Consider the following 12,929-nt stretch of genomic DNA (forward strand, 5'->3'; position numbering starts at 1 on the left):
TTTTTTAAATACATTTCTTATTTGAAGAAAATATGTTCACATGCTTTGTAATTCATTGTTTGTTTCTCAGGCAGTGGAATGTTTGCCGTTTGTTTAATTTGTGTTTGAGGCACAGGGCCATGTTTCTGTTCATCCGCTGATTTTCTGAGAGTTAGAAAAACAGACAATGAAGAATAATAGCAAATTACAAATAGCATAAAAACTGTATAAAAAGCTTTGTTCATGTGTGGATTTATATGAAGAACTGCTGTTTTCTAAATGCCTGTGGCATACAAATTTTCTATGAAAATTTGCAAATGATAAATAAAAGTAACCTCTCTATACTTTCTGGATTTGAAATGAAGGTTCTTAAGCAATGGGTTCAAGCCAAGCTAATTATTATAGCAGTGCCTGATCCTAAGTGAAGATGTGGAGCTGCGAATCAAAAAAAATCATTGAGACTCCTTCTGTGGCTTTCAAGTCAAAGTGCACATTATTACTTGGTAACAACTGACACGAAATTAAGTCTATTGCCAAATTATTAGAACTGTCCTAATTCTGGTCCTCAATGCTGCAAACACAGCCTGAGCACACTGAGAACCAGGTTCTTTCTTACATCCAGCACATGACTCTCATTGGCCCTACAGTAGAGTGCAATCACGCTGTTTATTATCATAATCAGAATTTTTTTTTAATGCGTGAATTTTGGGGGATCATTTCCACTCATTTTAGGCTATATGTTATATTTTTGGCACACTGGAGAACCTGGGTCTGACAGTCAAAGACAGGATTTTCTGGGGCATCTCAAGGAGCTACACATATAGCTACCTTTAATTGACCTGGAAATCTTAACCAAAACATCATATTCCAATGAATTCACTCCACTCTCAAGAATTTTGCAAGATCATGAACAAAATAGACTGCAGGATTGAGAGCGAGTCCTAAACTCTCAGTCCTTGTTGGACTTTTGTGTGTGGCAAAATTGCAAGTTCCACTCCCATTCCTGGGTACAATTCAGTAAAGACCCAGCTGGCTCTGGTCCCAGAGAAACAAGCATGTTTCACTCTAGACCAGCAGAATGGTGAAAATCTCAATGTATGATTTTGTTGGTTCAAGGAAAAGCAATGCTAACAGTACTCAGATTTTAACAGTGTTGTCAGGTGCACAGTTACAAGTGCAAGATGAGCAAAAGATCTTGTTCATGTTTCTCAAGAGCATCAATTTGTGCATCTTGCACTCCAGACTCATTAAGAATATTTGTAAATTATTTGCCTGAGCTCTGCTTTGTAGATGAACACATAGGCATGCCTCCAGATTTCCTTCCTTTTTGCCACATATCAAAAATGAGACAAATACATATTTGAAAGGCAAAAGGTTTCACATATGCAATTTATTAGAATCTGTGTGGAACATTTTACTTTCTAGCCCAGCTACATAAATAATCAGGATATGTTACAAGACTCCAGTCATTTCATTCCTTTTCATAAATTAAACAGTAAATGAGACTAGCAAATGTATAAGCAATTAACAACAAAAGTAAATTGTTCTAGATGAACCTTAGCCTATCCCTTTAACAAAGCATGATTCAGTATAGGAGCAAGGGCTATATTTGACTCAAGGCCTGTTATTACAAACATCAATTTAGTAGCAAATATAGTGTCACTTATTAACAAAAATGTTACTACAGGGGGATTCGTGAAAGACAGAAATAGCATGATGCTTACAGGAGTTATATATATGTATATATATGAGAACTTTATCCCTATTCTGTAGGATCCGTAATAGCAGTAGCACCCACGATACAAGAATGTGATGAAATTTATGTTTAAAAATACTTTTTCTTGACAATGGGAATGTGTAATAAACTGAGAAGCTGAGTTAAAAATAACTAATTGGGGAACTTAATAGATATTCATTTAGTAAGTATTATCTGACTACTTTATAGAGACAAATTGAAACATATTGCCTCAGAAAGTTATGGAGACAAAAGCATAAGTTATTTTTAAAAGGTAACAAAGTACCACGGAAGACAAAGTTCACTGAAGTCTATCAAATATAAAATGTAAATTAAACCAACAGACCACAAAATGACTAGTGTTCAGAAGTTATAGAGGGAAAAGAGAAGAAGAAGGGGGAGAAAGAGAAAGAAGTCTACTGGCCACGGTAAAGGATAAGGTATTTGACTAGAAAAACATTTAGTCATAGTTTGTATGTTCTTATATGCATGAGTAAATGAGATAACTACATACATAAATTGCAATCAGAATTTGTGCATGCAGCTATCTGATATTTATGTAAATGCAATACCTACCCAAAGGAAGAAAAGTAAAAAGCAGACCACCACACATTCATCCAACAATTAAAAGTATTTTCAAATAACACTTGGATATTCTTCTAAGTCCTCCTAACTCTGTTATTCTAGAATTAATTTATCAGAAGGGCATTTGCAGACATCCTACTTTGGTTAGAGACCAACATAATGAATTGCAAGCTTAGAATTTAATTTGATTAATAATTGAATGAGTGACATTCCCTTAAAACCTCAGCACTGTAGGAGAGCCATTTATTATCCAGTGAATGGCAATGAAGTTGCACACAGTGTAAGTAATGCCAGAATTTCAGCCGTAAATTTTACCATAGATTGAAAAACACACTTCTTCACTCAACCGTTCCCACCTTTTCCCTGGAAATTCTGCTGAAGAGTGACTGAAGCCAAATGTATTTTTTCAGTCATATACTTCCCTCCTCTCTCTCACTCTAAGAATACCTCAAGAGAAATACAGTTTCCCTTCCCAAAAGCTCAGGTCTAATGATAGGTATGAAATGCATTAGGAGCCCAGCAGCAGAACACCTGAGTGATCATCTTGAATTTACTTGAAATGAGCATTAGTGTGATAGCAGAGCATCCAAGGCAGCTGTTTGCTCCAGCTTTACACTTGGGCCATCCTCACAGAAGTGTATGCAGAAATGACGACATAAAATGGTAAAAGACTAATATCTCCACATCAGTCTTCCCATATTCTCCAATATGTATCCTCATGCCTAATCTGTCACGTTCAGAGTCATCAGTCCTGTAATAGATGCCATCAAAACAGGGCTTGCAACACTTACAAATTTGTTGGCGTATCAAGCGCTTCACTTGCCACAGAATAATAGTTTTGCCCTTTTTTGAGTGGTAAAGACGGCAGTAAAATGATGAGGAAAATATCAATATACAGACTCAACAAACCTGCAAACAAGTTACAATGACAATAAATATTTTTCACTTACCCTAACCCCAGCATCTGGCAAACACTGTCTGAAATATTTTCATTCCAATCATCTGCACATGCCAGGTACCATGTCTCCCCAATCCTGGCCTGTACCAGCCCTTCGGTGTTTAGAGAACCATTAAGCAATCTCACTGCAGACCAAAATGGACAGAAGCATTTTAGATAGGTGGCAAACCAGCTTCCCCACCACTCCAAGCAATCAGAAATGTAACATAAACAGATTTATTATTGCCAAAAAAGAATAACAACAAAAAAAGTTAAAATACATTGCAGTGGTAATAAACCCAGCAACTCCAGATGTTGAGTTCCCACAGGAAGGAAATATTATTGTTATCTTCTTCTATATTTTTGCCACAGGAGAATTTCCTACCATGTATTTTGAAAATGTCTCATGAATAGACAAAAACCCCAACATTTTCCATTGACTCTAACCAATGTTTTTTCTTAGCCAGAATTATGTAATTTCCAGATACCGTGTGAAGCTTTAGCTATCTGACGCTCAGTAACACTGATTGGAAATAAGGTTAAAACAAGAGATGACAGAAAAATTGGATTCTCCATTTCCAATTGCTACAAGAATTTTCATTGTTTTCACTGCAGCTTTAGTTAAAACATACACATATAAAAAGGAAAAGCTCCCTGGAAACCAATCTTTCTGTCAAAACTTTTCCCAAACCAAAATATTCAGAACAAAAATTCAGGAACTGATTAAGTATTTGGTGAAAAATCTTTTGCTATTGGTGTAATGACTAAGGAAGTTGGCCCATAAGGTTTAAGAAGGTCAACAGAATCCTACATATGTTTCAGGACCTACAGCTGCATTGCAGACAGATGACAGTTGTTGCCAGCATGAAGTAGGAAAAAACACATAATGTATTTGAAACTTACTGGTTGCCAATTTTTATTTTTTTAAATCTTAGTTGTTCAGAAAACCTTTTTCCACCAAAATATTTCCACCAAAAAAAAGTAAAACATACCCACTATAGTAAAAAAGTATTAGAATTTTAGGAATACCTCTTCGGCACCCAGAGCACATGAATGAAATAAGTGATATACAGTAATTAATTAATGGTAAACCTCGATCATGAGAAATTTTCAAGCAGTCTTCAAAAATCTTAGAATTATTTGCACTGCAAGATTTCTCCAAATTACTTTTGACATCTCCTCTCTCTTCTACTTGGACTATAATTCCTTTTCCTTTCTCCTCATCAGATCCATGTTCTTCTCCAAATACATTGTTGGTAAAGAATAAGAGAGTCATTGAGCACTTAACAGCTGCTTAATTCAAATGTCATGTATTGCTAGAATGCTGCAAAGGAAAAGGTATCCTATGCCTTTTCTTTGCAGTTCCTGGGAAGTTTCAGAATTTGGAGTGTTTGAAAATGACAGTTTGTCTAGTTAAAATTGCCACTTCTGATCAGAAATTGAAATTGGTTTCAGGAAAATGAGCAAGACTTTTGGGCACTGAAAAGACTCAATGTGAGGATGCATAATTGAATTTTCATTTTATTTTAAGGCTTAGACAGATTCAGCCAATGTTTGGATTAAATGGGTTTTTGGAAACATTTCTGCCAGTTCTGTAATGTGAGGTAATTTGTTATGAAGTAATAGACAATCTATGGCAAAATAAATCTTTGGAAAAATGTACATCATGTTAATGTAGGTGATGGCTAACTTGTTCAGATCTTCTTTAGCAATGGTTGGAAAAAACCCATTCAAGTCCTCTTCGCTTAAGAAGAAGCTGAAGTAAATTTTATTCTACACATTTTAAGAGAAGAATATGCTTGCAACAAAATACCTAATGCAAAGAGTGAATCTGTGCTTTTGGACATATATACATGTCTACATACTCTAATAGACATGAATTTATATATATATGCATGTTAAAGACATTGAAATCAGTGGGAACTGTCAGCACACATAGAAGGACATATATAACCCTTGCAGTCCCCTTTAAAACAAAGGAAGATGCTATTGTACTGAGCTTAAAATCCTGCTTTCAAATCTTCCATTAGTGCTCCATAATAAATTGCCAGAACAGCAGTTGTTTTGAAGCAGCAATTTAATTTCTGTGTTAGGCCCGACATGACTTTAACATTAGTTTTACATTTAAATTATTGTTTAGAGAATGCTACTTCCATGTTTTGTGAAATGAAGTCATACACCAGACACCTACCTTTTGGAAAGAACCATTTTACTAGATGACTGAGCAATAGCAGCTGTTGATCTCCTTGTTACAGGAACATGCACATCCACTATGAGCAATGGACGCTGCTTTTGCAGCTGTGCCATCCCTTCACTCTGTGGCGACGCCTCCACAAGATGGAGACAAGGCAGGCTTGAGGATGCCACATGCTGCAGTTTGGCTTCACGCCCACAAGACTATTTGGAAATTTTTATCAATAAGACTCTGTGCTGGTTTGACTGAAAATAGGTTAATTTTCCTCATGCAGTTAGAAACCTTTCTTTTCCATAGCTAGCACGCTCATTATTTGGACTTAGTTTGAGAGCAAGAGAGAACATCCCAGCACAGAGTTAATGTTTTTAATTGCTCTAGTCTGAGAGCCAAGGACACTCCGAATGCTCTGCTTACAGGTGTTGGGGAAGGGTGGCATGGATGAGGCAGAGCTTGACTGACATCCAGACCGATCAATAAGAGTATTTCATCCCATTAGTGCCATGCTTCGTATTTAAGAAAAGTCGGGATGCTGGCTCGCTCTTGCTTGCTCTGGGGTTTCCAGGTTTCGCTTGCTCTGGGGTTTCCAGGTTTCTCTCACTCTCTCTCTGGGAAGCAGCCAGAGGAGTTTCGGTTGGGACATTTAGCCTGGCCTTTTGCGATTTTGCAGAGGCCTCTGAGCTTTTCTGCATTTTTCCTCTCTTTTCTCTCTCTGGGATCAACTGTGGGACCAGGTGCTGTTTTCCTGGGACTGGCTGCTCAGTTGTGGACAGATTTGTTTGGAATTGCCTAGAGTATATTTTATATCTATTTTATATATATATATTTACTAGTAATGTATTAGTATTTTGTTATTTTATTAAACTGTTTTTATCTCAATCCAAGTTTCTCCCTTCCCTTTAGATTCTCTCCCCTGTTGTGGGGGGTGGGGCTGAGTGAGCAGGTATCGTGGTTGTATTGCTAGCTCAGGTTAAACCATGACAGACTCTAATTCTCTACCCTGCACTTCAGAATTAGTACTACTGTGAAACTCAAATTATTACGGAAAAAAATTCTAGAATTTGGGAATATGAAATGGATACAGACAAAAGCATGTAATGAGTTTCCATTTAATTTTAAGGCCATTATAAGGAGCCACAGTTTTAAATACAGAGGAGCTTCCTACCTTTTCCGGAGATCTTCACCAGCATACATATACTATCTCAGAAAAGTGGTTTTGGTTTTTTGGTCCTGACAAACTGAATAAGATACTGATGTGTAAATTGGCGTGGCCTGCCTAAGGCTGCAGTATTTTATGCTAGCTGAGGTTTTGTGGCTGTTTTCCTAGGTAATTCCCACCGAATATTCATGCATTGTATGAAGGAAACCTTACTGCACTTTGCTTCATCAGACCCATCTTCACACTGAGGTATGTTGTCGCAAAGGTTGTGCAAGGGTATACAATCCCCGCTACCACACTGATGCTCATCAGCTGCACAAGCTCCTGAAAGAAAACAGGAAAGGAAAATAATCCATAATTATGAGGAATGTAGATGTTTACCAGAGATCACACAATTCACATGAAATTCACCTGAAAAATTGAATGGATAGTATGCGGAACTTTGCCTTTCCTTGCCTTTCCTTGCCTTGCCTCCCTTCCCATCACCTCCCCTTCTCTTCCCTTCCCTTTTCAAAATAAATATTATTTTCAGATAAATAGAAGCTAAATGAGAATTAAAACTATGGTATTGTACATTGTAGTTTCTGCTAAAGTTAGCATTGCTCAGTTACCAGCATTCTTCTGTTACACATATTGAATTTTGGAGGGATGAGAAAAGTCAAATCCTGATCAAATCCTGTCAAAAAGTGACTAATGATTTTGAGTGCCGGATATCCAGCACTTTCACAAAAGTTTAGAGACCCTAAACTATGTCAAGTCAAATGTAAGTCTAGAGACACTAGAAGCCAGGAATCTCCTTTTAAAACCTGTCTGGGAGGAAAGGTAGAAGAGGCAAGAGTAACAGAAATAAATGAGGAAAGCATTCACAAAAGTAGGGTTGAGCTACTTCAGTATCGGTAGTGTTACAAAAGCAGATCAGATAGAGAGTAAATATAAAAATATAATTATTTCTATGTTAAAAGTGTATTTTAACGCCATCATTCTTTATATTTACAGGAAATAAACTTAAATTCTATTGAAAATTCTTGATTTTCTTTATTTTAGCTTCCTGGACCTACTGACCGAAACATTGAATTATCTAGAAGTCTTTTTTAAGTCAAGACAGTTGCTTTGCTCTGGATTTTTAATATTCATAGAAAATGATGCATTCATCAGTCAGTGTGGCTTCTTGTACAATATGGAAGCAAAAGAATATGGTTTATGAAAAGGCCTGAACCAGATTTTCATACATGCAGTAGCCATAACTGATGCCAGATTTTCCATAGAACCTATTTCTAATGTAGACAGTTTATTTATTATATTGCATACTGAAAAAAAAACAAAAACAAAAACAAAAACCCCAAACATTTCAAATTATGCTTTCTTTTCAAAAACTCAGTATTTCATGGAAAAATAAAATAGAAGGAAAAATCTTATTTTCTTGTAAAATTAATTTATTTATTAACAATTCTTTTATCCTTGGCCCTGCATGCTAATGCTGTTAGTCTCTGCCCTTTGGCTGCAAAGATCATGAATAAGCATAATTCTTTTGCAAATGAAACCTTTTTAATATATTTGACGAGAACTGGCAATGACCACTTTGAGAACTCTGCTTTGCTAAGCTTAATTTTTATTTTGCAACAAAATATGTGCAAAGCTGGCTCAGCAAAGATGCTGAACCATCTAAAAAAAAAAGGCATAGTGTTCTTGGACTGAACAGATGATATAGAGAAGGCAGAACAAGAAGCGGCAAAATGGTCATGTCTGTATAAACCTATGTCTCAGTCTTGCAAAATGGGACTAAATGGAGCTGATTTTACAAAGGTAAATCAATGGTTAAGATTTTTTTAAAGATTAAGAAAATTATTGTTATTGTTAATAATAATAATAATCTATTAAAAAGCTACAGCTAGCTAAACATGCTGGGAGACACTTGCCTTTTATGATATTTGAAGTTGGAAAAAGAATGTAGTAGATTCTTGTTGACTTTCTGTTCATGTAAATGAATGGTACTTCACACATCTCTGAATATATACTGCTTTTTCTTTCTCTTTTTTTTTTTCCTTCTGCTGTCAGACTTTCTCAGAAGTAATGCAAAGTCTTTAATTAATTCCGTCAAGATTTGGCCTAGAGTTAGTGTAAGTATTTGTCCTGGTAAGCATATTGCTAGTCGAAGTACTTCAGCATCCAGCTCCATTTTTAATCTTTGTGGAGACCTGATTGCTGAATTGCTTACATGAGTGACAAGTCTAATTGCAATCCCCAACAAAACTAGGAGTCTTTCAGAAAGGAACAGGCTGGGACCAGAAACACTGCTGTCTGAATACTTAAAAGACTAACTCTTCCCAGATCCTTCACATGCTAAAGACCAAATTTTAAAGATGCAAGAAGGACCATATAGCAACCATTAATCAGAGTTACCATATATGTTTTTCTATTTTACAAATGCATTTAAACACACATTAATGGCATCCTTAAATGAGTCACAAAGTGATCTTCTTTTCTGGGGCTTGTATGGGGAATAGTCCATCTTTAATTGAGTCAGTTTTTCAAATAATATCACACAGAGTTGCAGTTTATACCGACATTGGTCCAATTACACTAAAGCAACAAAAACATCACTTTTCATGCTAGAAACCATAAAGTATAGATGGGTAACTACTAGGTTTTTTCTCCTTAACATTTCATATTTCTGTTGATCAAGAACTGAGAGTCACCTTCCAATCTCCACTTTTTCTCAAATGTATTTGACCAGTGCTATAATCTCTTAAATAGAGGGGTTCATATTCTTACCTAGATGGTAGCCAGTAGTGAAGTTTGCAAGAAATCCCTTATTTGTTGCAGACTTGTCTGTAAGGAGGATTACTGTCATCTGATTTGTTGTAGAGAAGACATCTGGCAATGGGTCTTGTCCTGTATAGACAGCTATTCTCCAAGAGAACATGAATACATTTAAGCTTTTTTGTTCTTACATGTTTCAAAATATTTTGGGTTCAAAAGCAAACACTGCTACCACGTGAATGCAATTATTCTCCCAAACCTATCAGACTGCAATGATCAAAGCGTAACCCTAAATTTGACACATCGGTATAGAAAAATAAGGTTTGACTAAGATATTGTGTTTCTGTTTGTCCACATACATGAGTAGTCTTATTTATAGATGAGTTATTTTCATTTGGATTGCATAGAAAGATGAGTGTGTGTAAACATTTGGGAAATGTGATGTCACAGTGTGCTTTCTCAAGTTTTCCTCCTAATTTCTGAGGCCCAAAAATGTGAAGAATTATAGAACGAAATTAGAGAGAATTAATTTCCTTTATACTATATCCATCAGTTTTCTCCAACTGTCTGATTGCAATCATTTTAGTCCCCAATGCTGTTACTTGCCCAAAAGTAAGGAATTTGGTCCTCTGCCATCTCTGACTTCAACTACATCATAAATATTTTCGAGATCAAAAACCTGAAAATGAAGTTGAATGTTTTTTCCCTCTTCAGCATTTAAATACCACACACCTAGAAAATAATAACACACAAAATTCACCTTTTCAGTTGTTTCATTCACTATATCATTTTCATGTTCAAGGATTTTGGGGAAAAAAATATCTGCTAAACTATTAGGAATCAGTCAAGACACTTAGAAGTCTAAATTTTATCTTTAAAAACAACTTATGCTGTCACAATCCAAAATTCAGTTGACTCTCATTGTCTAAAACACTTTTGAAGACTGGATTTAGGCTCCTAAGGTATACACACGTGCTTTTTTTACCATTCATCATAACTGCGAGTTTCCCTAAAGTAGCAAAGCTAATTCTTTTCTAACTGTATAAATGTGACAAATAGTCTTGTCACTTAAATCTTATTTGACAGTAAGATGATTTCTGTACTGAGTCACAGAAGCCTGTCTTTCAAGTTAGGTGTCTTTCTAGAGGAAAAAGTATTTGCTTCTGTTTAGCCTATACTTTGTCATATTTAATCTATGGAAGTGTAGATACTATGGAAATCTTGTAATGAAAGTCAACAAAACAAAAACAAAAGCAAACACACACACACACAAAAGGCCACTTCTTTAAGTTGTTCATAGAATGAAAAATATTTTCTCACTAGTAGGAATCTAATTTGGGTCCTGTGAAATTAATACCTGGGAATGGGAGCCATATCTCAACTGAGACAGAAACACGAAATTACAACTCTTGTGATCAGCACCCCAATATAATTCTCTAGTTAAAAGTGAAGTAATAGATACTTAAAATTTCATTAAGAAGCAATGACAAAGTGCTCTTCCTTGCTTCGTCCATCAACAACAGATAGTGGACCACCTTGAAACATTTTCACTTCTGCCAGCTGTAGCTTAATCTAAATCAAGTAACATCAGTAGAATGAGGATGTCTTTTCACTACCATGTTAAGAAACATTCAATAAAGAGAGGATCCCTTGCAAAATGCATACACACATTCTTTGCCCCTACAAAAAGGTTTGCTGTTTAACAGAAGAGATTATGATATTAACTTGGCAAATACATTGAGGTGTAATGGTAAAATGAGGACTTTCAGCACCTTGTCTGTTGCTGTCTTGACATAAAGATAGTTGACATAATAGGCATGATGGAATTGGTTTGTCTGAACCCATTCTAAGGGTTTATGCTTGTTTTCATCACATTTAATCAACTGGCATATGGTTCCTTAGCTTTTGCTCAGTACCATATAGACTTCAGTTAAAAGATCTTGCTGTAAATAGTTTAGACATTTTTTTGCTTCACAGCATCTGACTTGGGAAAGCAGATCTAGTATATCTGTACTTTTATATAACTAAACTTTTCCTGAAGACTTGGAGAAGAATGACTTACAAGAAGCTTGATTAGGGTAATTATTTGGAAAGTTTTCAGAACTGAATGTACTGTTTGGCTCCCAGAGTTCGACTGGCCCTCCACAGTCAGCTGAAAAAGAAAATATTTCAAATACATTATTAAACTATTGTCTTACTTTTGAAATCCTTTTTAACAAAGATAATTTGGAAAAAGTAATTTTGTGAAGAGCTAACTTCACCACTGTAATGGTTCAGTTATGGTGTCACTGGTACAAAGCTTAAACAATGGGTCATGAGAAGTCAACACGGTAAGGACACAGAGCATTGAGGGAACAAGGTGTGTAAGAAATTCACTGTCCTTACTAGTTACGGTGCCTTAAGTCAGACCTGCTGACACATACAATTGATGCCATAGTTCTAATTACAGCTAGAGTTCATATCTTGCTGTTTGTGAAGTGCTAGTGCCCAGGTGCACAACTGTGTTCGTGGCGGTGCTATGAGAAGTCTTTGCCATGTCCTTGATTTGATGATTATTGCTCTGCAAGCTGTGCAGATGACAGAATATATGAAGAAAGGAATGTGATACAGTTAACTGTATAAATTACTAGTACATTAATAAAAAAGCTAGAAAATGTCAAAAAAAGAGGAAAGCCCTGGCTCCTGCAAATATAAACTTTTTATACACCTAGCTGGTATGCCTTGCTTATTATCTGATTGATCTTCTTGCAGCATTAGCAGAGATACTCAAATATAATGCCCATTTTGTCATCTAGCAATTAAAATTCATAGCAAAAAAGACCTTATACTGTTACTTTGATTTCATCGGGACGGTAAAACTTTTACTGTTAAACTTGTACGTTGTAAAAGTAACCATTTGCTTTTTCCTTGAAACAACTGCTCCACTAAGAAAAGTCTTTATCATAAACCTGTCTATGCACTTACATATAAAAATGAATAAAATTTATTTAAAAGCAAATATTGTACCTATGTACATATACACATACATTTATTCATACACATAGACATAGCTAACTGTATTTTAAATGTTAAATGTTATCTTTCAACATTTAGTTTAGATTGTGATTTACATCTGAAATATGTCAACTTCATATTCCCAAACTTCATTTCATGATGAGAAATACTGTTTATTTTCATTTCAGCTGTACCATCAGAATGAACTTTGGTGTTTTTCCACTTCTGTTGTTCGCAATTACTTTATTCAAAAATAGACAGTGCTCCTCCACCTGCTTCAGGAAATAGAAGTTAAGGCAGAATAAATCTATATTTTTTATTTCATTTTGTTGTTGTCTTTAAATTAAAATTGATTTTTTTTAAACTTTCAGACTTTGACTCAACTTTAACACTCCCTGCTCCCCAGCTATGGCTCAAATTTTGTATTTCATTATGTCTGTCAGTATCGCATACTCTAAGCCACTTGGTTGGGGACTGCAAAATCTACAAGTCCTACTGAGTTTACTCATTGAATCCCACTGGGGGGAAGCTCCACTAAATACAAGAAAGGTTTGAACTTTCTCATGACAGCCATTTTATAGAATTCGCC

General features: G+C 35.6%; 1 protein-coding gene across 1 annotated transcript in view; it reads right to left on the reverse strand.

Moving 5' to 3' along the window:
- Positions 1 to 12,929, reverse strand: part of TMPRSS15 (transmembrane serine protease 15) — a 60,311-nt gene that overhangs the window by 11,787 nt on the left and 35,595 nt on the right. Inside the window, exons 16-20 of the mRNA XM_065642027.1 lie at positions 11,409 to 11,498; positions 9,953 to 10,078; positions 9,359 to 9,490; positions 6,800 to 6,910; positions 3,250 to 3,382 (exon numbers count right to left, since the gene is read on the reverse strand). Coding sequence (XP_065498099.1) covers positions 3,250 to 3,382; positions 6,800 to 6,910; positions 9,359 to 9,490; positions 9,953 to 10,078; positions 11,409 to 11,498 — 592 coding nt within the window. The remainder of the gene's footprint in view (positions 1 to 3,249; positions 3,383 to 6,799; positions 6,911 to 9,358; positions 9,491 to 9,952; positions 10,079 to 11,408; positions 11,499 to 12,929) is intronic.

The sequence above is a fragment of the Caloenas nicobarica genome, chromosome 1 (genome assembly GCF_036013445.1).
Source record: "Caloenas nicobarica isolate bCalNic1 chromosome 1, bCalNic1.hap1, whole genome shotgun sequence".
Taxonomy (NCBI): Eukaryota; Metazoa; Chordata; class Aves; order Columbiformes; family Columbidae; genus Caloenas; species Caloenas nicobarica.